At 38.1% G+C, this 25,669-nt stretch overlaps 1 protein-coding gene across 1 annotated transcript; it reads left to right on the top strand.

Annotated features, from left to right (window-relative positions):
* Positions 1-10,409: 10,409 nt before the first annotated feature.
* LOC121514168 lies at positions 10,410-20,992 on the top strand. Its single transcript, XM_041794266.1, has 7 exons — positions 10,410-10,675; positions 11,556-11,709; positions 13,820-13,995; positions 14,109-14,293; positions 14,484-14,625; positions 17,863-17,993; positions 20,015-20,992. The coding sequence occupies exons 1-7, from the start codon at positions 10,627-10,629 to the stop codon at positions 20,990-20,992; spliced, it is 1,815 nt and encodes a 604-aa protein (XP_041650200.1). The 5' UTR covers positions 10,410-10,626.
* The last annotated feature ends 4,677 nt before the right edge of the window (positions 20,993-25,669 follow it).

The raw sequence follows: 25,669 nt of genomic DNA, 5'->3' as shown, positions 1-25,669 counted from the left end.
TTGGTGTCCAACAGCTTCAAAGTCTGTACTCCTCTCAGGGATGTCTCCTGTGAGAATTACTTAGGCAACCTGGGAAAGGGTAGAGATTCTCATACAATCAAATTCACTGATGCATGACTTGACAACAAGGTGTTATACTGGGGACTGCAGCATTTATCTAATTGATCACTGGGCTTTCTTCTTGCAATCCAAGATGTTAAGTGAGCTTTTCAATTGCAAACTTTTGGAATTAAGTCACAGTGGGAAATAACCTTGCGAAGCAGATGGATACGCCCGTTTCCTTGTTTCTCACTGGCGAATCTGGCAAAGCTCCCGTCTGAACCGTTTAGGCCTGGTTAGAAAGTGACAGGACCAATCAGCAACGAGGGGCAGTACCTTCGGGCGCTGCGGAGTTGTGACGTAAAAAAAGCTGCAACAAGAGGCTGGTGCTGTTATGGCGGAAGACATTAGCGTGGATGCTGCTAAAGAGCCAGTTTTATCTGAACTTGACAACATTTCTTCATTAAAAGAACAAAGAACAGCACTGAGTTGTTTTCTTTTCAAAAATGACAAAAGTCGTGTACTGACATGTCTGTAGTCACCATGGTTCGTGTTACGCAGTTCTATATGGAGTTTATTCCTCGGTAGCTGCACAGGCGCACCTCGGTAGCAGCGTCGACGTCACATTTTTTTTTTTTTCTTTTTCCAAGGCTCTGCCCTTTCCCAAATGCTATATATCGAAGGTTTAACACATCCATCTAGCGTGTATGTTTAAGTGGGAGAGGCATTGGTTGGTAAACTTCTTAAATCTGAATAATAAATCAGCAGATGTTGGGTTTCTGTTGTTTGAGCCTCTTATATGAATCTGCTTCTAAACTAACAAATCAACAGTCCCAAGAAATAGATGTTTAACCTTAAAGAAATTAGAAAAGTAGAGAATATATGTTGTGTCTGAAGAAAAGTTACTGTTTGCAACACAATGGCGAGTGATCCATCACATCAGTTGTTCTTCTGAAGTTCACTACTCATCTCATCCTACATCCTTCTATCAATACCTCCAGTGTTTCGACTTCATCAGGGAGTATCCTATCCCGCTGTCTGCCTCATTACCCCTTTCTATTCACCAGAGATAGTTTGCATTGCTCTATTCCAAACCTGCAACATAAATAGAAATGTCAGCTCATATTTATGTCTCTTTTGATTGAAACTGAGTTGTGATAATGATTTAAGTCTAAATGAATTTCCAGCTATTTATGTATTAATCTAAAAACAGCTATAATCAGACATTTCTCTTAAATGTTCATTATTTGGGAAATTTTCATTATTGGCAGTATCATTTTCTTATTCCTTAGTATGTTTTAAATGCAGAAAGCAAAGAATAAATCACCACTATTCATTTACAATAAAGCCGACATCTGACAACTGTTTATCCACTTTGTGAGGAAGCACATCTCGCTCAACTTCCCGTGTCAACCAAAGTACAACAAGTCCCATTCTAATACAGTGTGAACTTTGAGGTCTCTAAATGAGCCACAGCTTTATTATCTTGAAGCCAGGTGGCACAATGTAATGACACTGGTTACAGGCGAGTGGTCAAACAACAGCCTAATTAAAATCCACCATCTAAGCAAATCACTGCCAGGATGTTGTTGTCTGTAATACAGGTGTCACTGACAATAACCCTCTCAGAGTTGTCAGATAGAGTGCACAGAGATCAGCACAGGCAGTATTAGGAATAAGTCTGACAGCAAGGATCAGGTGATTAATCAAATGAATGGTTTGTAAAAATATTTTGTCCCTGCTCTGGTGAAACTTTAGTGTTGAATGTGTCAATCTTGCACAAAGAAGTACCTCCTTTGTGAGACATGGAAATTACAATATGCCGTAGTGTATTTCATCAACACCAGAATGGCAGAAACGTCATTAGGACAAGGAGTGTGCATGATTAACCAACTTAATAATTAAATACTTTCACCCTCTCTCATCTAGAACAAAATTAAAGTCAGCTAAACAGATTAATTTTTTACATTTTGGCCCTATTTGCTCATCAGCTGTAACCCAGCAGGCTGTCTGGGCTGTAGCTGTAGACTGGCTGTAGCCCACGTAAATAAGCCTTCAGTCTTTGCTCTACTGCTCAGATGTAAGCAAGAACAGCAGATGGACAGCATGTTGTAAGAGGAGTGAATTTTGAGCTACAAAACAGAGTTAAAGTTGTATGTAATGTATTCAGTGACAAAACAACTAGAACAACATTTAGGAATGTGGAAATTGGCCTGTGAAGACTGAAGCTGGTGGTGCTAGTACTGCTGATCTAAGCTGCACTTTGCAAAGAAATTTGACATATTTGACCACAGAAGCTGTGATCAGTAGTTTGTAGCAACAGCATTGTGAATGTTATGTCTGAAACTATGGTGTAAAGTTCACACTTAAGTCAAAACTTGATCTTAACTAGTAGAGCTTTACATATCTTACTATATCAAAAGATGGCCTGTCTGTCTTTGTGTGTCTGTTTGAATTTGCACACCACACTGTTGCTCCAATCATCCTTGAGCCCTCTCATAAGACTTCTTGGGTGTACTGGTTAGAAACTGGTACCATGAAAAAATCATTAACATATACAGATTTTCAACAAAATCCAGAAATGTTGCACCTTTCACTTAAGTCTGCCCCACTCCCTGTCCCCCAACACCACTTCCCCTGTGTAACACATACACTCACTCCACCACAATGCTGAAGAGGAGACGACCTTCAATCCCAAACATACTTCCTATAAACCTGAAACTACAACAGGCTCATGAGTCTGGTTTTTCTTTGTTACTGAGAGCGTTTGTGAGAGAGCTGGAAAACAACTGGACTTTGTTGAGACGTTCCCACAGAAAAAGTATTTGGCACGCCTGGATGTGATGATATACCAAATCTTGGTTAAAGAAAGCTCTCTTTAAAGCACTTCTCCATGCTCATATTAAATAAGGTAACACAGGAGATGTGTCACACATTGGTGTTAGAAATCACGGTTTATTTGATGCTATTTTTTGGTTGTAGTTGACTTTGCTGCATAACGTGTGAATGTGTCTGTCTCTGTGCAATCAAACGGTGTGATTCTTTGTTAAAGCTCTACAATAAAGTGCCCACTCTAACAAGTAAGTCAAACAGCACCGTTTTAATGCTCCCTTTGTTACGTTATAGGCCAATCACCACAAACACGCAACATGCAGAGACGCTGAGCCATTATGCAGTTATTTAGGGGGAAAAAAAACAACTTTTGGCCTTACTGCATCAAGCATCTAATGATGAGGTTGGTAATGGCATGGCATCAACAGAGTAAAGATTAGTCTCATGTCTGTGAGAGCTGATGGACATGCGCTGCAGATTTTATGGCACATAACCTTTCCAGAGATCAGGAAACCATTCCACCTTAGTATGACTTAAAATTAATGATGATTAGTATTACTTTGACACTGCTATAACTAAGTCATAACCAGGAATTTAATTAGTCTGAGGATCTCAGCTGCCTTCTTTATGCATGTGTGGCACCATTATGCATGAAGAGGATGTGAATGTAGTATTTAATTTACAACTTAGGGCCTACATTGAAACTATATTAGTTCTTGCACCACCTTAAATGTAAGGAGAGCGTAAACTCTGTTGTAAGTAAGAACTAGATTACATTTGAGCTTTTGCAGAGCTGATGAAACCCATAGTTCATGCTAACTGATTTCCAAATGTTATGTATTTGCATTGTTGTTAAACTGACTAAGGTCTTATTTGCTAAAAACAAAGGCAAATCTCAGTTTCAATCTTATCCAATCTTGATGAATATGTAAGTTGTAATTCTGTCCCTTCATGCATAAATGGAAAATAGCTACGACTTAAGAACTTACACCGACTGATTAAAGACAGGTCATGCAAGTTGCTCCATTTAAGAAAGCACAATGGACTTATTAACAGGGTGGCCCCAAACAAATATTTAACATAGCATTTTGGCATGCTCTTTTAAAACAACTGCTGTTCAGGCATTTGTACAATATGATGTTACTTTTTTGAAAGTGTTGGGCAGCTGTTGTAGCAGAGTTATAGACCGAGTACAGACTCATAAAAGCAAATAAAAATGAAAGAGTGTTTTGGGACAGGCTTTTCAGCTTTTGTGAATCAAGAGAAACCTAGTCACTTCAACAAAACCTGTCTTTATACTGGAATATATTCCAAGAGTGCTACCCTTACAAAATTACATTTATCTAACGCTTTAAAGTCTGAGAGAGGTTGGGGTAACAACCCAAGTAAAAGTGATTTTTGGATTTTAGAGACAATAAAAACAGCCCAGACTATCTGGTGTCAAACAGAGTGTAAGATAAAAAAAGGAGTTCAGACTTTTTATCAAACACAAAGGAAAGTGACTAGCGACGGGGTCTTCATTCCAGCCAAAATGAACAAAACAAATTAACAGTCTGAGTTTTTTATGTTTCAGAGATTTTTAGTTGTGTGTGTAAACTAGTAACAAGTTCAATCTTTTTGCAGGTTTTAACTTTACTTAAACAAGCCAACAGGAGATGACAAATTCAACAAAGTGCTGACACCTCAAACTGATTGAGTCAATTCAAAATGCATTTATCAACTCTTTGGGCAGCATAGCTGCTCCTTCAGGTGTCAACCAAGACAACAACAACAGATACCTTTGTCAATGTGGAAAGTTCCAGGATGTAAGATAGAAAAGATTTTGAAAAGAGTCAAGATTGATTGTGGCAACAACCTATGAAATTCCAGCTGTGCCAAGTGAAAAGGTGAACAATGAAAACCATCTTCTTAGACAAACTATGTCAAACTGCCTATCTTATCACTATTCATCTGGTTTTGTTCAATTTGATAGCAACAAATCTGAGAAGTGTCTGGCACGGCAAATCTTACCTGACTGGTCTGTGCTTCAATCACACACAATTTTTTTTTTTTTTTTTTTTTATCTTTAAAGACAAACAAGCAGTTCATCAGCATTTTGTCATTTCTGTCTTTTTCTTTTTTTCATCATTCTAATTCTACTTTAATATGATTTATTGCAAACCGTGGGGCATCGTACTACTGAAATTTTTCTTTGTTGTTAGTCGTTACAAAACTTTTATTACCAGAATCAGCTCACCCTTCACCTCTTGTAAGCTCAGACGCTACATTTCAACTGTTCAGTATGCTGCTGGACTACAGGCTGCGTAACTTTGCTTATCACTGTTATTTTATTGGGACATGGCCGTTTTGCTTAGGTTTTATATAGTTTCTGGCTTTATTCTCAGTTTACTGTTAACATGTTTTATTCTCAGCTGTTCCTGTTTTCTTGCATGTGCTGCTGCAATAAATAAAATGCTCTTCTGGGCATCAGTAAAGGCTTATCTCATTTTATTTTATGGCTCTGGGTAAACAGGCTGCTGGACAGACATGAAGTTGTAAATTCCAAAGAATAATTTGGTCTGCTAAGACCAAAAAATAAAAAAACATATAAGAATGGCAAGACAATATGTTTGAATTAAAGAAAAAAAAAACACCCTCATCCTCTCAAACAATAACAAGATTTTTACAGCTTATAACATTTGGCAAAACAGATATGGTGAATAGATATTTTAATCAAGGCACAACATAGCATGCTACATCTTGGCTACCGGACAACTCCAAAGAGAACAAATCATAAAACTGCAGTCCATTCCATTTAAAGACCTCGACCCTAACCCAGTACATTCAGTAGGCCAGGTGTTGTTGCACATTTTGAGGAATAAAACTACGTCTCAGTCATACATTATTGAAACACATTGTGGATGAAAAATAAGGAGGAAAAAAGAAGCAAGACAGACAAAAAAGATTAACCTCAACATCTAATCAAGAAAGACAAAATAATGGTCTTTGTATGAAACTGCCAGTGCTAAATTATATAAAACCAATGTAGTCCAGTGTTTTCAGTGTTCTAAGCACAATAAACACACTCACAAGTATATGCAGAATACCTGGTATCAAATTTAACACTTTTAATATATTTTTCAAAAATCCCTTTGTGTTTTAAGACCCAATCACATTTACAATATTTTATCCATTTCATAAGTGACACAGTCATGTTTATCGTCTATGTTTTGTGCTGACTGTAAGATAAAAAAATATGACTAGTGTTTCTTGTTGTAGCATACAAATTAAGTCCTCTAGGAGCATTTTGAGATCTGACTATGAGAAAAAAACATCTCAGTTTGAAACCAAAATGTCAACAGAAGGTCTTTTTGTTTTGTAAATAAGCAGCCTTAAAGCAGTTATTGTCATACTACAGTAGTAGTAGGTTCTGTGCTATTGTAGCTGATAAGCTATGGCTCATTATAGTTGATTTCTATTCATTTTAATGTTTTGTTTTGTTTTGTTTTTCAAAATTGGCTGTGAATTCTCCCAGCATGCAATTCAGAAATACTGGTACATCCAAACTAATTTGATGAAAATATTTATTTAAACACTACATCATTTTAGATGAACAAAAGTTCTGGAACATTTGACTGACAGGTGTACTTTGTTGCCCAGGTGTGTCCTATTACACTGATGATTCACACGATAAGTATCACTGAATGTCTACGCTCAGTTTCAGATTTGGGTTTTGCCTAGAGGTGTAACCAACATGGAAACCAGAGAGCTGTCTATTGGTGAAAAACAAGCGATTGTGAAGCTCAGAGAAGATGGAAAATCAAACAGAGCTGTTTACAAACATTGGCAATAGCCAATAAAACCATTTGGAATGTCCTAGAGAAGAAAGAAACCACTGGTGTAATCAGTAACAGTTGTAAATGGTTAGACCAAGGGAAACAGCAGCAGTTGACAACAGAAACATTGTGAGAGCTGTAAAGAAAGACCCTAAAACAACTGTTAGTGACATCAGCAACAACCTCCAGAGGGCAGGAGTGAAGGTATCACCATCTACTGTTCACAGAAGACTTCATGAATAAAAGTACAGAGGACACACCAGAAGATGCTAAGCGCTCATTAGCAAGAAGAACAGAATTTTGGAATTTGCCAAAAAGTACTGAGACAAGCCTAAAAAATTCTAGGACATAGTTTTATGGACTGACAAAGAGACAAAGATGAACCTTTACCAAAGTGATGGAAGGCTAAAGTTTAGAGAAAGAAAGGATCTAGTCATGATCCCAAGCTCATCTGTGAAACACAGTGGGGGTAATGTCATGGCTTGGGCTTGCATTGTGTCTTTTGGGACGGACTCATTAGTCTTCATTGATGAAGTAACACATGATGACAGCAGCAAAATGAACTCAGGAATCTACAGAAACATTTTGTCTGCCAATTTGAGGAAAGATGCAACCAAACTGATTGGGAGATCCTTCATCATGCAGCAAGATAATGACCCAAAACACACTGGTAGATTAATTCATCAGGGGCATGAAGTAGATGGTTTTGGACTGGCCAAGTCAGTGTCCAGACCTAAACCCTATAAAGCATTTCACCTGCTAAAGAGGAGACTGAAAAGAGTAACCCCCCGTAACAAACAACAACTGAAATAGTCAGTGGTAAAAGCCTGGAAAAGCATCACAAAAGAAGAATGCTAAAGTTTGGTGATGTCAGTGGGTCACAGGCTTGATGCAGAAACTGCAAGAAAAGGATTTCCAACTAAATATTAAGTCTTATTCACTTGAATCTGTTTTCAGTCTCTCTGTTCCAATACTTTTGCTCACCTAAAACCATTTGGTGTTCTGTTACAAACAAAGCTATCTTAGGGCTGGGCAATATGGCCTAAAATTGATATCCCGATATATTTTTGCTATATCCTGATCAACGATATAAATCGTGATATTTTGAAATGTCCTCTCAGTAGCTGTATTTAATTCAGCCCCAAATGACACTAGCTTAGTGATAAAAATAGACTGTTCTATTGGATTTTTAATAAAGTTATCTGCAGAAAGTAAAAATCAACATAAAGTCACATTTAGCAGTTTTATTTTGAAAAGGACTTCACTCAATCTTTTACTAATAAATCAAAAATACATCAATCATGAAATACTCAGTATTTTACAGTGTATGGAACGTCCTGAAATGTTTTCTGTGTTATGTTTACTGTTGCTGTTTAAAAAATGATTATTTTCCTCATTAAGGGTGAAGCAAACCTACACAAAACTCACCAATCCTGCATGCAGCCGAAACCCTGCAGTCTAGTCCACCATTCAGGCTCACAGCTGTGATTACATTTGTCCGTTATCTGTGCTGATGAACGCTGGACCAGTTTCTGACAAGTTCATAGCACAAGAGTGTCTTTGGACCTCATTCAAGAAACTCTCCTGTGTGATCATGGGGGAAAGCTTGTTCCTTGGAGGCAGGAACATTTTAACTCTGCATTGTTGTGTTTTGAACTGTAAGGCTGAGATAAGGCTCCATTGTTGTGGAGAAGTTGATCACATTACATTTGTCCGCTGCTGGGTCATCTTCTCTCTGACATGTACGACTCTGGCAGGGAGTTTTCATCAAGGGTGTCCAGGCAAATCTCAAGTATCTTTATGAAATTTTTAAATCCTGGCTTTTCAACAACACTGGGCTCATGTCTTTAGCGGCATGTTGTGTTACTGTAGTCATCTTGTAGTGTATTTTAACAAATACTGTGTGAGTTTGACCTCCTCCTTTTCAAAGTTGAATGACTGCTCAACGCTGCAGATCCAACGCTGTTTCTCATTGACTGTCTCAAAAGGCAGCTAACTCACCGCTAACTCGCCACACTGCTCTGTTTACTTTCCTCTCCCTTCCTTCTCTCGCCGCTGATACAAAAATGCGCATATGTAGGACTTTTCTGGATGGGCAGGGGAGAAAAAGACAGCTCTCTGCTGTAAGAGATGCATTCAGGGACAATGGGGGAAGTGAAACGCCAGCGAGAAATGCACGCTGGCGGCTCAAAACTTCCACATAATTTATACTCGGATATTCGCGATATAGTCATTTTATACATCATGAGTGGCAAAAGCTGGGATACATGAAGTATACTCGATTTATCACCCAGCCCTAAGCTATCTCCTGTCAAACCCAAATGTTTTTGGTCTACAGCAAAAACGAAGGAATTGGTCCCACTGTTCCAATACTTTCGGAGGGGACTGTATTTCATTTTCATCTGGGAAACCTCTCATACAAAGTGTTTAGAAAGGGTAGGACTTTTAAAAAACATTCTCAGAAGGTGATTGGACAAACATTCTGTCTGTCACATCCATGACAGGCCAATAAGAGCAACAGGACAAAATGAAGTAGAAGATATGCACAGCTCCAGTACTAACCTGAGCTATCCAGGCTAGCACTAGTACGTAGTTTATGAAAAGTGGAGCTTGTCAGTGGCTAAAACATCTTCTCTGCCAAGAGCAGCTCTGTGGTTTTTTGCTTGTTATAATAAAGAAATGTGATTGAAGTCTGATTAAATGGCCCTTTTCTATAGCTACATCTGGGAGAGAGGAGAGGTCGAGAGCATCAAAAGCTTTTAGCATGGCCCTTTGCTCTTGTTTGAATAAAGAAATACTGTCCAGTTCTGAGCCAAACTGTTTTCGGTGCTAATCGCTCCACCAGCAGCCGGTGTATATACTGGCTCACAATACAACAACCCCCACACCCCCACCCCCAACCCAATATGTTGTAGATTGAAGCTTTGCAAGATAGATTTACCTTTTGACAGAATGAAGAGTGGCAAATCTTTCTGCTTTGCAAGGTTACAGATTTATAACTGTATTGCCTTTTCCATCTTCGCTGTGCATGAGTTTTGATGAGGCACAGAGCGGCAACTGGAGTCGTGGTTAGGTCACGCCCTCCACGCCCAGATTCAAGTCCAACCTAAGGCTCCTTTCCAACGTCATTACCCAGTCTCTCCCCCATTACCTACCCTGTCCACTGTCATATCTAGTAAAGGTAAAAAAAAAAAAAAAGGCAAGGCATGTCCCTTAAAGATTCATGTTCCATGGGCTATTAATAAAGTTCTTCAGTAGATTGCATGCTTAGGTATTTAACTCACTCAGCCTTCTTTTTGCCCATTAGTTTAAATGTGATAGTATGCCTAAAATGACTTTTTTTTTTTTTTTTCCCCCTGTCTCAACTGTGCATACATAGCAGCACAACGGTCTGTAACCAGATAAGCACACCTGAGCTATCATTTGTGTAGAATCATTGTCTTTCACTTTTGGTCTTATGCTGTTTAAATCTGGATCATTTCCAGTAAACTGTTGAAACTAGAAATAACCAGAAAGACAAGTTTCGAGGGACACCGAGGGAGAGACTTACTCAAGGTGTAGAAGGGAGGAGGGAAGAAAAGGGAAGTCAAGAGCAGGGAGCGAGAATGAAAGGGGGCGGGACGTTCAGTAAGCAGAAAAAAACAGGAACAAGGTGATAACAAATGCCAAAGTACACCTGCACACCTGAGAAAACCATTCCTGTCTCAGGACGCGCTGGGAGAAGAGGCAGAAAATAGAATGAAACCTCAGACAACTTTTATTTTCTACAGCATCGATCACATTTTCACTCTGTTTGGATGTATTTTTGATATCAGGGAGTGAACTTCTGTTTTGTTTTATTTTGATTTTTCTTTGTGGAGCGCAACACATTTTGACTTTGACCTTAAAACCTTGCCACAGCAGTGTAGGATTTTAATGTGTTTTTGTGAGCAGCAAAGCGATGAAGATGTGGTCCATGAAGATCATCATCCTCCTCCTGTTCTGCTACAGTGAGTACAGAAAATAACGGGATCTGTTTTGATATACATATATCAATCAGCAGGCACTTGAACATATAATAGGCCTGATTTAAAACATAATAACTAAGAGGCTTCACCAAAAAGGCAGTGAAATATAATACAGTATTTCATGAGATTTTTTTCTTTCCTATTGAAATGAATCAGAGAACACACTGCTCATTTATAATGATAGTGATCAATGAAAATTTCCATTCATTTGAGCCTGCCTAATGTAATAATGATAGTATCACTGTATGGCTTATTAAAATGCTAATTTTGAGTGAACTACTCTGCCTGTAACTTTCAACTCTGTCTTTCACATCATCAGTGAATGACTTGGGCTGTTTTATTAAGTAGTAATGAGATTCATGGTAAATCACTAGATGTGGTGTATATTACACTTTGTATAAGCAGCTTGACATATCCTTGCCTTCATACTCTTTACTTAGCCAGCACCTGAGACTTTGAGTACTTCCTCTTATGAGTGACGTGACTGGCAAAGTAACATCATGAGTTTTGAATTTCAGACACCAAAGGAAACAAAGTCCATTTTACACAATTCCCCTATGATCCTGGATCTGTGTATATTTATGCTGTTTCACTGAGGTCTTAGTCGCTAGAGTGACTATTCCTCTCCCTGTACTTGATATGTTAGAGCTGCATATACTCACAATAGTAACACCTCAAGTTTGCTTAGTTGAAATTTAACACCAAGTATAAAAACAAAATAATGTAAAAAGGTTGTGTACTTCATTCACATGACCAGGTTTTTAATTCCTGAATGTTGGACTCACCAAGATCAAGGACTCAGTATGGCGTATGCAATAAAATTATTCACATGGACCTTGCCCTTCTGCCTTTTTTTCTGCAGCTTGTCTGTCAACAGAAAATCCAACAGCTTGTCAGTCACCAGACAATCAGACTGTTTATTTTGAATCCAGAAACTTCCACAATATTCTCTGCTGGGTGCCATTTAAGCCAGAAGTTCCTGGGCAAAAGGTCGTCTACAGCGTCCAGTATTGGAGGTAAGACCTAGGAAGTCAGATAAAGGTTTGTTACATTTCCTTTACCTTAGGACCTTAGTCCTTTAAAAGCCTCCTCGGGTTGGCATCCCCACAGCATGATGCTGGCACCACTGTGCTTCAAAGTGGGGATGGTACATTTGTGGTGATGTGTGGTGTCTGCCAAACATAGTGTCTTGAGTCCTTAAGTCGCACACATCAGTGACTTGAGACTTGACTCAGACTCGTGATTTGGGACTCGTGCACAATCTTCGGTTTTTAATATTATCCCCCTGTCCTCAACTTCTGTTTGACGGTTCGTGAGTCTTTCATGCAGCACCAACGACTGCTCTCCTCTCTTCCTCATCTTCTTTTATGCTGCAAAACAATGATACACACAAACGCAATGCTCACGCACACACCTACACTAAAACGCACGCAAAACTGCTGGTAGTGCAGACTTCAGACTTCAGTCTGTTGAGGGCAAAAGTTTCATAATACCTAAACTTTTTTTCTCCCACATTAAAGCTCCTCTCTGACCACGGAGGATCAGCGTCAGCGCTGTTTGTGTGTGCTCCACTTGTGTGTGTCTCTGTGTCGTCCATGTGAGCCATGGGTGTGCACAATTTCAAAATATTATTTGGTTAATAATCCCTTAATATCGTACGCTTATGGGGAACAAATTAATGTTAGAATCTCTGCATTGTCGCTTATTGATAATGAATGAACATAAAAGACAACAGGAACATTAAAACTTTAAACATGGTTCATGGAGGCAGCGAGAAACAGAGACAGATAGATACGAGGCTGTAACCGATAAATTTCTAACTAAGGAGTTCAGGAGATTTCAGCTGAATAAAGTAAAATATGGCTTGATTTTACCCATATAAAGAAATTTACACCATAAATGATGACAGAAGTTTCTCAAGGAGAACGGAGGGAGAAATACTCAGCATACTCTGTTGAAGGTCTGAGTGAGAACTAGAAATGCTCATTAAGTTTTTATTTTATTTCGTTAAACAGTTCATCAACAGTTAGTGTTGTTGTGTTAGTATAAAATTACTACCATTAAAGAAATATATCTGACAAATGACAAGGAAATTCAATCTCCAATGTCTCAGTGTCTGTCTCCATCAGTGAAATATGACACATCTCTGTAGTGTTTTAAACACAGAGAAGACCTTTATTAAGAGGAGAGCTGATATTGATCATGTTGATGAGGGAAAAAAGAGCGAGCGAGTGTTTCATCTTATAGCAGATGTAGATATGATATATAGCAATACATTCCCAACAACAGAACTGTGACTAGTGGAAACACAGAGTGGCTAGTAGTCATTAGTCACAGTGGCTGTTGTGAAAAAAGTTAATGTCAAGTAAGTGTACACATGCGCAGCCACAGACAATAACCGACCCTACTGGGTAGATAGAACGATGCAGTGGTCTAAGCAGACTGAATGTCAGAGGCAGATCATTGCACACTTATTACAACCATCAGAGACTTGAGACTTGACTTTGACTTGCAAAAAATGACTTGTGTGCATCTCTGCACATTGGTGTCATCAAATCAAAGAACTTTCCTCCACATGACCATGGACTCTCCCACATACTTTTTGTTAATTTAATTTGTTTTCTCTAACAGTGGCGTTGTCGGTGCCACTCTCCCATAAAGCTTTGACTGGTGAAAAACCTGGACAACAGTTGTTGTCTGCAGAGTCTCTCCCATCTCAGCTGCTGAAGCTTGTAACTTCTTCAGATAGTCATAGGTGTCTTGGTGGCCTCTCTCAATAGTCTCCTTCTTGCTTGTTTGTAAGTACTGCCTGATCTAGGCAGATTTACACATGTGCCATATTCCCTCAATTTCTTGATGATGGATTTAAATGAACTCCAGAGGGATGTTCAGTGCCTTGGAATGTTTTTGCATCCATCCTGATTATACTTTTCAATAACCTTTTATCTGATTTGCTTGGAGTGTTATTTTGTCTACATGGTGTAATGGTAGCCAGGAATACTGATTAACTAGTGAGTACAGACACAGGTGTCAGATGGTACCAACAAAGCTTAAGCAATATGATGCATTGTTTAGGTGGTTCTATTATCAAAGAGTGATCTAAATGTACTTTTCTTCTCTCTACAGTTATGGTGAGAAGTTTTCAAAGAAGCAAGCCAAAGAGTGTCAGAACATAACTGCTCTGTCCTGTGACCTTTCTGCTGAAACCCCATCACATCATGACAATCAATACTTAGCTAAAGTCTATGCTAACGGTCATATTCATGGCTGCACCACCACCAGATTTACACCTCTGAAACAGAGTAAGAATCTCAATGATCAGTAATAAGTGCATCCCTTTGCTTATTACAACCTATTTTCTTTATTTTTTTACAGTATTGTAACATCTGTTAACTAGTCTTTCTTTTCTCCCTAGCAATCTTTGGTCCACCAAGCCTATCCATTCACACAACAGTGTCATCCTTGCACGTTAATGTCACACTACCTATGGGGCCAAACGGAGAATCCATTGCAGACATCATCACCAAGAGCAGAGGAGAGAACTATCAGACTGTGATTGCTTATGAAATTCAAATCACAAAACCAGAGTGGGCTGCAAAGGTGAGTCCCCGTGTGACAGTAGAATACACAGTACATTCACATGATCCTACTCCTATACAAGCCATCTTCTTATGAAATAAAAGAAGTAAAAAAGGATCTTGTTTTGTGTGTAAGTTTTCATTTTTAATCTGAACCTTTCTCCCTGCAATGGACAGAATCAATCAATTCAAATGATTTTCTTTGGTTCCAGGTCAATCATTCCAAAACAGGACGGTTCATCATCAACTTCAAGAACACCCAAACAGAGTACTGTGGCTATGTGATTTACATGCCCTCTGTTGAATGGGGTCGATCCAAGAGTGAGAAGGCCCCGTTCTGTGCCAAACTGCAAAGTAAGAATGATGTCAAATATCTCCTCAAAACCCAATATGCTGATTTAAATTGGGTGGTGTGATTGCTCAGTTAGATATCATTAGCATATGATATGTCCAAGCTCTGATTATAAGTTGTTGATTAGTATGTATCTATTTGGAATTGCACACGCTTACATGTTTTTTATTTAAGTATGCTATTTATGGACAATCTGAATAACATTCTTATGAATAAAGACTCATCAATTGAGTCAGCTCCCAGACTTTTACTGCCAGGCACCCTTTGTTAAATTAAAATATTTTCAAGTCACCCTACCACACCCCATATTTATTAGACATCCTTTGGCACCTGTAGATGCACTAACTGAGGTGTGATGTCTGATTTAAAAAGTCAAGCTCGTATTCTGCCATTTCAAGACTTCTGAAGCTTCTTACTTGGGACAATGGCATGTAAGGCTTCATTCATTTTCAGCTGCAACACCTTATATTTGCAACTGATTTCAAAATAAACAGACAAATATTTATTTCTATTGTTAGTTTTGTTTTTGTTAGAAAGTGGATACATTTTATGGTATGATCAAATTTAGCAGTTTTACCTTGGTTGTACCACCTGACATAAAATGTTTACCCACTCACCCAAGCAAACCTGTAATTAACCCCCCCAAAAAATTAAATATGTAATAGCTCATTTACCTAATTAGAAGTAATGTAAATATTTTAGGAGCTTTAAATATTATTTATTTCATATAGTGGCACTTTTTGTAGTATCAACACTTGAATCACTGGTTGTGCCACCTGACATTTGCTGCTAATTTAAAATTAAACAGGAAAATAATTAAACACATTTTGTTACTTTTGCTCTTGTAAGAAAGTGGACAAATATTTTTAAAGTATAACCATGCGTTTAACGGTAAAAAAAAAAAAAGTTTTTTAGCACATTAGTTGTACCATTTGACATGGAAGTGTACCATCACAAAAAAAATGTTTATCTTTACTGTAAAGAGTCTACAAACCATTTCACTTGTCCATGAGTGCCAGCTGTAGTCAAACTGATGATAAACTACGCTATAGTTTGTTTTTACCACTTCATTTCAAAACAAAATACCCATGATTACAGCTGCACCACCTAGACATTTAGGAATTTGAAAATTCAGGGGCAAAAGTTTTTTTTTATGATCATACTAACTTTATATTAATAGACTTTAATAAGAGTTTTTTTTTCAAAGATTTATACCATAAAATCATACCAAGGCATTCTAATTTAAATTTCTCACAATTAAAATGACATTTTTAATAGTGTCAGAAATATTAAAATATACAGAAATTTTTTTCAGGTAACAAAATTGTAGTAAAAAAACAGATTCAGACACAAAAATATGGACGTCATATCACTGACCCATTTCTAATACTTTCCTGTATTCCTGTGCTCATGGATGATGGTTGTGATATCATCAACAATAAGCCTTCACACATACAGCTCACCTGCTGTGATTATAGAACATCAAGTGAAACATTACTAAAGGCAAGTTGTGCTACGCAAGTGTAATTGTACAGGAAGCAGCCATCTTTACTGCCCCAGTAAAGTGTGATTCTATGGGAAATACTGTTGATTTGCATAAAAGGTGCAGTAGGATGTGGTAAAAGGCATGGCTCTCTCTTTAATCCATCATTGCACAGGTATTGTGAAGAGCAAGATATGACCTGTCAGATTTTCTTGTCTTCATTTTAGTCATCATGATGTCTGCTGCAGATTAATTGTTTGCCTTACATTTACCTGGAAATCATCCCACAAAACTTGCAGCTCTTTGCCAGCAGTGCTAAAAAGGACATTATTGTTATCAATAATGCAGAGGTGTCCCACACAGGCCCCACTTTAGGAATCACTGGATTAAGTTATCCCCTACAATCCAGTGGCTCTCAGTGTGGGGGTCACAAGACACTGACAGGGGGTCACCAGATACCTTCCAAAAAACAAAATCATATTTATAGTTTAAAATGTTAAATTTGACCCATTTTTGTAAAAATATATGCACACAATGAGTTAAAGGTAAAGTAAACACCTAGCCATTTGGTTAAATTATGCTGAAATCAAAGTAATGTTTAAAAAAATCTTAAATTGTGAGTCTGCAAAAAACTATTCTTGAACGTGCATGGCTGCATTCAGGTACAGTCGGGGTCCTCGGCCTCTGGGACCATTAATTTAGAGGTTGTGGGCTGAAAAGTTTGAGAAAAACCTGCTCTACCGAAAAGTTTGTTTTGCTTCAGGCAAAAGCTTTACACCGCATATCTTAGTTTGAATATTTTAGGTATCCACCTGTTGCAAGAAAAATGCAGAAATGCATTTTGTGTGCCACTTTGATTGGGACCACTTGGGGAAAAGGAAATGTTTGATGAAGTGAGAGGACTCGTGAAAAAAGACATGTTTTAGATGCCTGTGTTTGCCCCACACTTGAGTGTTACAGTATATCAGGTGAACTCCACTGGTTGAATCAAAGAAGAAGCTTGGACTTCAGTGAAACTGAAAATACTGAAACCATCACACTTTTAAAGATGAAAATTTCCTGCATTTTTTTTCTTACTTTGGAAAGAGAAAAAAAGAAGCTAGGTGAAATTAAATTTAAAACTCCTTCTGGGAAAATGATCTCCCTACTTTCTGTTTGCTGTAATACTGGTGAGACAGGAGATTGGATAACACAGTCTGTCGGCAAGAAGATATTTTTCTTCCCATGGATTCTCTTATTTATTTTCTCTGCTTTAAAAACTAACGACCATAAATGTAGATGAGTAAGGCAGGATACCGGCCCTATACATTTAATCCAATGACTTTATAATCTTGTACAAATAAAGAATGACCCTGCTCCAGTCAAACCATATGTGAACATGGTTCTTTTCTACCCAGATATGGAAAAAAGCATTATTCTGCTATTAATCACTAAAAAACATGCTTAACCAATAACAGTCAACTTTATATTTTTAATTTCACAAGTGCACTCATACAAGTGTGCCAATATCTATCCTATTGCTGTAGCTGGGTTTCTGAGAGGTTCCTTAATAATTATTGTCATGGTCCATCCAGGAAAATGCTTTAATCATCTGTTCATAAAACATGTCACAGACACTCCCTGAGAACATGCCTAAGCTTGTGTCACTGTGGGAATTTTCATAAGGAGCTATTTTTAAACACTGATGGGTATCTGATTTTAATGATGTGTTGTTTATTTCCTCTTGATATGTGACACTTACTCTCTTTTCCTTCAGATGATTCTCTGAAGATTTTGCCGTGGCTGCTCGTGAGTGCTGCTCTTCTGATGGCCATCATCATCATTTCCGTTGCATTTATTTCCTACTATGTGAAGGGTGGAAAGGGAAAGAAAACGCCAAAGACCTTGGTAAGACTTCTGTTTCTCCAGTGTCCTTTAGTGTGTCTGGGTACTACAAGGAAGTGATGTCTTACTGGTAGTAAAAGCCTTGAGGCAATTAAAGACAATCAAGGTGCCAGTGTGACACGACATCCTGAGAGGAATTAAATGCATCAGAACATTTTAGATGTTGTTTTTTTTCCAAATGGAAAAGTACTTCAGCGACTCATGGTGCCTGACACATATTTAATGTAGTTTAAGTCTACTGTGGTTCCATTAATCTTACATTGAGGGTAGATAGGTTTTACCCTTTGTATCACTGTGTGTAAAATGTTAGGCCACACAAGAATGGGCCACTTTGTTTTGTGATACCCAGCCAGGTCAGATAAGACAATGGCTAAATACCTTGAGGCATCAGATAGCAGATAATCTGAGCCTTTTGAACAAGCTGACATTTCCTAACTTCACCAGTTCATTCTGGCTGTGTCAAATTTTGCTTTTCGAGTGAAATATTAGCAAAAACAAAGAGGTGGAATTGAGAGAAGACGTCTTTGTTCAAAAGGTCCATGTGTAAAAAAGCAGTTCCCTTTTAAGCTTAATAACTGTACCACCCAATGACAACAACTGCAAGCAAGCATTTGCTATAACTGACGATGACTCTTTCACATCACTAAAGAGGAATTTTGCCCCACTTTTTTTACAGAATTGTTTTGATTCAGCCATAATGGAGGGTTTTTCAAGGATGAAAGGCCTGTTAAAGGTCATGCATCTCAATCAGATTTAAGCCATTAAGAGGTGGACTTGCTGGTGTGTTTTGCCTCACTGTCCTGCTTAACAATCCAAATGTGCTTGAGTATGAGGTTACAAGCTGATGGCCAGACATTCTCCTTCAGGATTTTCTGGTAGAGAGCAGAATTCATGGTGCCATCAATTATGGCAATTTGTCCAGGTCCTGAAGCAGCAAAGCAGCCCCAGTCCATCACACTACTACCACCATGTTTGACTGTTGGTATGACTTTCTATGAAATAAAAGATGTAATAGGACACACACCTTCTAAAAAGTAAGGATGTTCCTAAGCGTCTTTTTACCTATTCGGCTAAACGCACGTTTAACCGACTAGCCCCGCCAACCTTCATTACTCTTTGCAGATTAATATCGTGCTTTGACATGTGGCCTCCTTTCACTTCAGGTGGAAGTTATACGTGAATTCAACCCTTAGCCCCAACACACTGCTATGTTTCCATTTATTACTTAAAAAAACGGTCACATCGTGCTGTTCCTACTACACGCTAACCGCTAAGCCACCGAAGAGCTTTTCATGTTAACATCCGTGAAGTGCCACACAGGAAGGCAGTGAACTTTAACTGAAGCTACAGCGGCCTCTAGTGGCGGGAGGTTCATTACAGGTTAAAAGAGCATCATAGACCGGGGTTTCAAGCCGGTGTTTAAAAAAAATGATAGGTAATCAGTTAAACCAGCTCGTGAATCCCGCACCAGCTAATTTGATAAACAAATTTAACTGTTTTAGCGATTAACCGCACGCATCCCTACGTTGCTCATCTTTCTTCTCCTCAGTCCACAGAATATGTTCCCAAAAGTCTTGGGGATCATAAAGATGTTTTTTTGGCAACTGTGAGATGAGACTTTATGCTCTTTTTGGTTGCTTCTTGAAATCTTTTAGCTGACCAGGTCCCACTTCAGTGATTGTTAAATATGTTTGGATGTTTTTTCCCTTTATTAATAAAATCACCCTTTAAAATCTGCATTTGCATTTGCTCAGGTTATCTCCATAATATTTAAATTTGTTAGGTGTTCTGAAACATTTAGATGTGACAAATATGCAAGAGTACAAATGCTTTGTCTTGTCTCGTGTTTATGGAAAGCCAAAGTTATCACTGAAATTGAAACCAAAATATTTTCCACTTTTTTTCTCTTATTGTACCTTTGTAAAAAGCATTCTCTTAAAGACAGGCTGCCGATTAATCCAAAAGAAAAAAAAAACCTAAACATTTACTCGACTGATGGGTCTCTCATCCTTCTCTCCAAACAGGTGATCTCTTCTCACACCGATCCCAGAGTACTGAAGCCTCTAGATGGCAATCTCCACATCTCTAAACCAGAATTCAACACTCAAAGTGAACGGACAGTTTACGCAACCATACAAGTGAAGCCAAAGGTGCCATCAGTTGGAACAGGAGGTTATTCTCCTCAGGACATCCCCTGCCCAACCTGGCTAGACAGCGCCGAGTCTTCTGAAGGAACAGGAGCACGAAGTCCAACCCCAGATCCAGTCGACACAAGCGCCCAGTCCTCAGAGATTTACAGTGTTGTGGCTGTCCACGTCCCAGCTGAAGAGAATGAAGATAACCAGCATGGTATCATAAAGAACACATTGTCTCCCAGTGGAGAAAAGTGGGACAAATGTAAAATGAGTCCAGAGCTGACTACACATGTAGTAGCACCGTTACCTGATGAGGATTCCTGTGAGGGAAGTGCAGCCATGCCGCTGCTGCTGCACACAGTTCGGGATTCCAATGGACAACTCATGTTGCCTTCACTCGATTTTAAGCTACAGAGCAGCACAGGTGGCAGGGAAAGAAGACCCCTGTTAAGTGACCTCATAGACTCCAATAAAGAGGGGCCATCTTTGGCTTCCTTGCAGAGCTTTGACAGCTCAGAGTGGTCAGACTCGGGATGTGATGATAGCACTCTAAACACACCAATCCATCCATATTGCAACACTAATTACTCCCCATCTCAGCCAGTTGTTCCTTATTTGCAACACGGATGTCAGAGCATGCCATTTGGTAATGCAACATCTGAATCAGGTTACAAACAGAACTGGATGCCTGAAATCCCTCTTGGAATTCCCTCCAAAGACAGTTGTGAATACAGAAGGACGGAAAATCTGTGGACGTGGAAGGACTCCCATACAGAGGAGGATGCTGAGGGAGATGACGGGCAAGGACAGAAGGAGAGATCAAGGGAAATTCCTCTTGAAAGTTGGGGGATACAAATTCCAGAGTAGCACTTCTATTTTAACCTTCAAGGCATTAAGGGCATTCTAGGTCCCTATGATGATAAAGATGTTTTATTACAACACCGTTTCTTTGGAAACAGCTGACAAGGAAGAGGGCAGACCCCAGGAAGATACCTATTCTTATTGGTCTGATATGCAAATGAGGATAGATGGACAAATGTTTAAAGTGTACATAAACCTCCAAATGGATTTTCTAAGTCTTTGTATAACAACTGCATTCTAATTTCATTCTGAATGTGATTTGCTGTAAATATATTTTTTATTTATCTATCCACACTTGAGTGATGTTAAAAACAACTTGAAGAGTCAAGACTTTACATTTTAATGTCTCATTGTATCAGAGGATGGGCTAGACATATTTCACTGTTTCGTTCTAGACATTATCTGTCGTTTTGATGAACAGGTTTTACAAATTTGGTCATACTGTTTTGCAATCCATCATAATTTTCTTCTTTTAGTATTTTTAATATATTTTAATGAAATATGACTTTATTAATGGGCTGCACGGTGGCACAGGAGTTCACACTGCTACCTCTTCCTGTTTGCTTACCAGTCAGGGTCTCTTTGTGTGGAGTTTGCATTCTCTCCAGACTTCATTTAGATAAATCATCATTTAGTAAGCTATATGGTAATAATAATGATGATGAAAAAGTTCTGTGAAGGGTTTATTTTTCCTCTTACAACTGAAAAGTTTGCGTGGGTGATCCATAAATACTACAGTGCATTCTCCATTAGCTCTCCTGCATGAGATTGACAGTCTTTTAATAATAAGGTAAATTGCATATAAAAAGGACTTTATTTCCCAGAAATAAGTGCATAACGGCGTTGCTTCTGTGTGCAGATCTTTCCTAGCAGTGGCCAAATATAGATGTACATGAAATAATTTATTTACAGTTTGTACAATGATCTCACCTCTCTGTACAAAGTTTGAAGCATGCTGACTTTCTGCACCACAATGGCAGCTGTAACCCTCTGTGACAAACACACACCTCCAGCCCAGCCTCTTAGCATGCAGAGGGACCAATGCTTTCACTAATCTACTATGTCGAAGTCACAGGCTATGAGAGGAATCCTTTTATAATAGATTCAATAACCTTCTTGTTGGGCTATGTGTGCAAAATAGAAACTCTGTGCATCTGTGTGAGTGTGCCGGCACGCGGGGCCATCCTCATTAACCCCAGTCGGACAAAATGATAGCCAGCCTTTAAAATTTTCGGTCATGCTTTAAAAAAAATCTGTCACTGGCAATTTTTTTTTTTTTTTGTTAACGCAACCTCTTCATTGTATAGATGTTTTAAAACCCTTGTTAACTTTTTCGAAGCCATTACTTTGCAATGTAACCACACAACAACAAGTCAATATCAAAAGATGATAAGCTATAAAAGGCTTAGTGCGATGTGATCATACTGATATTTTTAATGAAATATTCTTGTTGTATGTTTACAATGTACACATATTACATTTGACTTTATTTTGCCTTTATAAAAATTTATAAAAAGAAGGGAAGTGAATACAGCAACTACAAAAAAAAGAATTCACAAATATATGAAATTCAAAGTGTCCTGTAGCTCACAGAAGATGTATTTGAAGAGCAAAATTTGTTACATACATTTCTAAAAATGTAGTTCAATGTATTTACAACCCTGTGTTTGAACATACTACACATACACATCTGAAGGAAGAAATGGCTTCATTCTTCCCCTGTAAGACAAAGTAGTCTGCATGTAGACTTGATTAGATTCAAATTTAAACTTGTTTCCGAGACACAGTTCAGACCCTATAATATATTTTAACAGAGGCTGAAATTCTGATAAATTTCCATGCTCACTTTGTTGCAGTATTTTAAGTGCTGAAAGAAAACATAGAATGACTGAAAGTGTAAAAAAAAAAAAAAAAAAAGCACGCTTTTTTATCACTCTGAAAGAAAGAGGTAATGCCCTTATTTTGTTCTGCTTATTAGACATGTTCATGTTTCAACATTACAGTTCAAAGCTAGGTTTATAATATGCAGTCGTAAAGCCATAAGGTGAGGTGTGTTGAAACAGTGCAACATGAGTCACATATGTCAACACTGAAGAGAATTCAGACGTACTGTAGAAGAATGTAGATATATAAATGTCATATAAAAGCTGTGAGTTTTGCATTTTATGATTATTTTGAAAGTTTATGTCTACAAGCTTGAACTGGATTTTAAAAAGATGTCAGGTTTAACGCTGACAAAACCCTCTTTCATTATTGACACTCTGTACCAACAGTAAATAAAAGGTTGAAACTGTTTTATTTGACTAGTCATTTTTTTGGTTTGTGTTTGTAGTACATGCAACTATAATGACTTAGTGTGGCAAAAGTAAAATTGCACAATCAAAAAAATGAAGGAAATAAACAGTTGAGCCCTAGTTCTGCCTCTAAAGTGTTGATTGGCTAGTACTAACCTGACATCTAGCTAGGGTTGGGCGATACAGAAAAACAAAATCCTGATTTTTTTGAGGCCAGAAATATACAGTATCAGACACAGCTGTTTCAGTGGACACAATACAACACAAACCTTACCATCTACATTTCAGGTTGGTGCTGCTCTTGTCCTTTTCTTTCAGAATTCAACATATTTTGGATGCTTTCTCAAAGCCTCACACACCTGGCCATATGGTCTGCAGCTATGTGTTGTCAAGTCAGAGAGAAACAGAAATGGTGCAGATGCTTCAGGGATTTTTTTCTTAGGGCAACAAAAAGGGAGGAAGATTTTAGCTTTTTCATTAACCAGTTACTTTAATGAAAAACACAACAAATTACCTCAATTGAAGAACTGACATGCTATTTTACTTTGTTTTTAACAAAAAAACGAACCTGAGTACTCTAAAAGATTGCTTTGTAATGTGTTGCCTCAAACACTGCTTCCAAGGTCAGATGATAAAATTCTGCCTCATAGAGAACTTGGGAAACACTCTTACACGAAAAACAGGTGCATAAAAAGTAAATGAGCCTTGCTGCACCCTGTACAGTTACTGTCAGGGGCAATAAAGACGTAAGACATGTTACAGACGGGATCCAAAGTACAACTAAACAGTCTGTTGCTAGGGAGTGTTTTTTTAGTCAGGAAAAAAAACAAAGCAGTGTTAGCTTAACCATCTCTGTTTCTACTCTTTTAATAATGTAGACTTAGTTGATCCAGCTGGAGTACAACAGAATGTAAAACTATGAATAAAAAGCAACAAGAAACCGCTAAATTATTAAAAAAAAGAACACACAAACATGAAAAATCTGTTGTCTTTAAACAGTACTCTACAGTGTAAAATCCAAGGACACATGGCAAGATAAACGATCTCAAAGATATGGAGTGGCTTTTATACCCTGATTGGGAATTTCCCCCTTTATATTTTATTGGGATTCAGCCCCTTACTTCCTCTTCCTTTCAAAGCAGCTGCATGAGGAAATGATCCTCATGTTTAACCATCAAACAGAGGAAGAAAACAGCCAAGCTATCCCTACTGGGTACTTTCCAAAAGACAATATAAGCCATGAGTGGATCACTTTGTGCCTTGTTACAGAAGTGCTACCAGATACCAGACTGGGATACTCATCACTTGAGCCCTGACCTACACATACAAATAACAGGAATAAAGGAATAAAGGTACAGATATCCAAAATTAACTAACCTACAACAATTAGGCATTTTATCTTGAAAAAAAGCCCCTTCCATAATTGTATTTATACATTTTCAGTGCATCAGAGGCAATATGAGCAGTTTCTGATAAACTACATTAAAGCTTCCCAAAATACCACCCTTTCTTAGCCGTACTCTCCTATTTATTGTCCAACTCAGCCTTCTGTCACAGCCCTTCCCATTAATGAGACAGCAGTGCTTCAAAGTGAGATCACCAGGCTCTGTGGGTAAGTAAATACTAAAGTGAGTGAATGTCAGAAGTTATTTTTGCCAGTGACTGCAAGGCAGAGATTTGTTCACTTTTGACATAATTTGGCAAAGAGCCATGTCAAAGAATTCATCTACCATCCTCTAGTTATGGGCTGCATTATTCTGAAAATATCTTTATATAATGGTGCAACAACATCCCTGAAATGGAGACTATATGCTGACTTTATAGCAGATCAGGTTGATGAGTGTAACGTGTCTGAACCTCCTACTGTACTCGAAGTCAGGGGTTCTTAAACAGAATTAAAATGGGTTATGAATTGCTAAAAGAGGTTAGAAATGAAAATTGGCAGAAAAATTGGTGAAATTGGATTTCAAAAGTAGCAGAAATGGGTTAAAAGTGGCAATTAGGGTTAAAGTGGCAAAATGGAAATTAAAAAGTGGTTCAAAACGACAATAATGTCTGAAAAGTGGAAGAAATTGGCAGAAAAGGCGGGGAAATGGGATTAAAAAATGAGCAAAAAAATTGGAAATATGGTTAAAATTGCAAAAAAAAGGGTGTAAAAAGTGATGAAAAGGGGCTACTAGTGGCAATAATCAACAGAGGTAACAACTGGCAAGAGAAAGTGGTGAAAAGGGTTTAAAATGACAATAATGTCTTAAGAGTGGAAGAAATGGGCAGAAAAGGTGTGGAAATTAGATTAAGAAATCGCAGGAATGGGATTAAACTGTCAAAAGTGGGTTAAAAGTGTCAGAAAAATTGGTGGGAATTAGAGAGAAAAACAATTTGCACCCAT

Source organism: Cheilinus undulatus, linkage group 8, assembly GCF_018320785.1.
Source record: "Cheilinus undulatus linkage group 8, ASM1832078v1, whole genome shotgun sequence".
NCBI classification, from domain to species: Eukaryota; Metazoa; Chordata; class Actinopteri; order Labriformes; family Labridae; genus Cheilinus; species Cheilinus undulatus.
The sequence above is the reverse complement of the archived record's forward strand: the minus strand, read 5'-3'. Positions and strand labels throughout refer to the sequence as shown.

Coding starts and splice junctions, on each gene's coding strand:
- LOC121514168 (XM_041794266.1), top strand. CDS start 10,627: ATGAAGATGTGGTCCATGAAGATCATCATCCTCCTCCTGTTCTGCTAC. Junction 11,710..13,819: donor TACAGCGTCCAGTATTGGAG/GTAAGACCTAGG, acceptor TTCTCTCTACAG/TTATGGTGAGAAGTTTTCAA. Junction 13,996..14,108: donor ATTTACACCTCTGAAACAGA/GTAAGAATCTCA, acceptor TTTTCTCCCTAG/CAATCTTTGGTCCACCAAGC.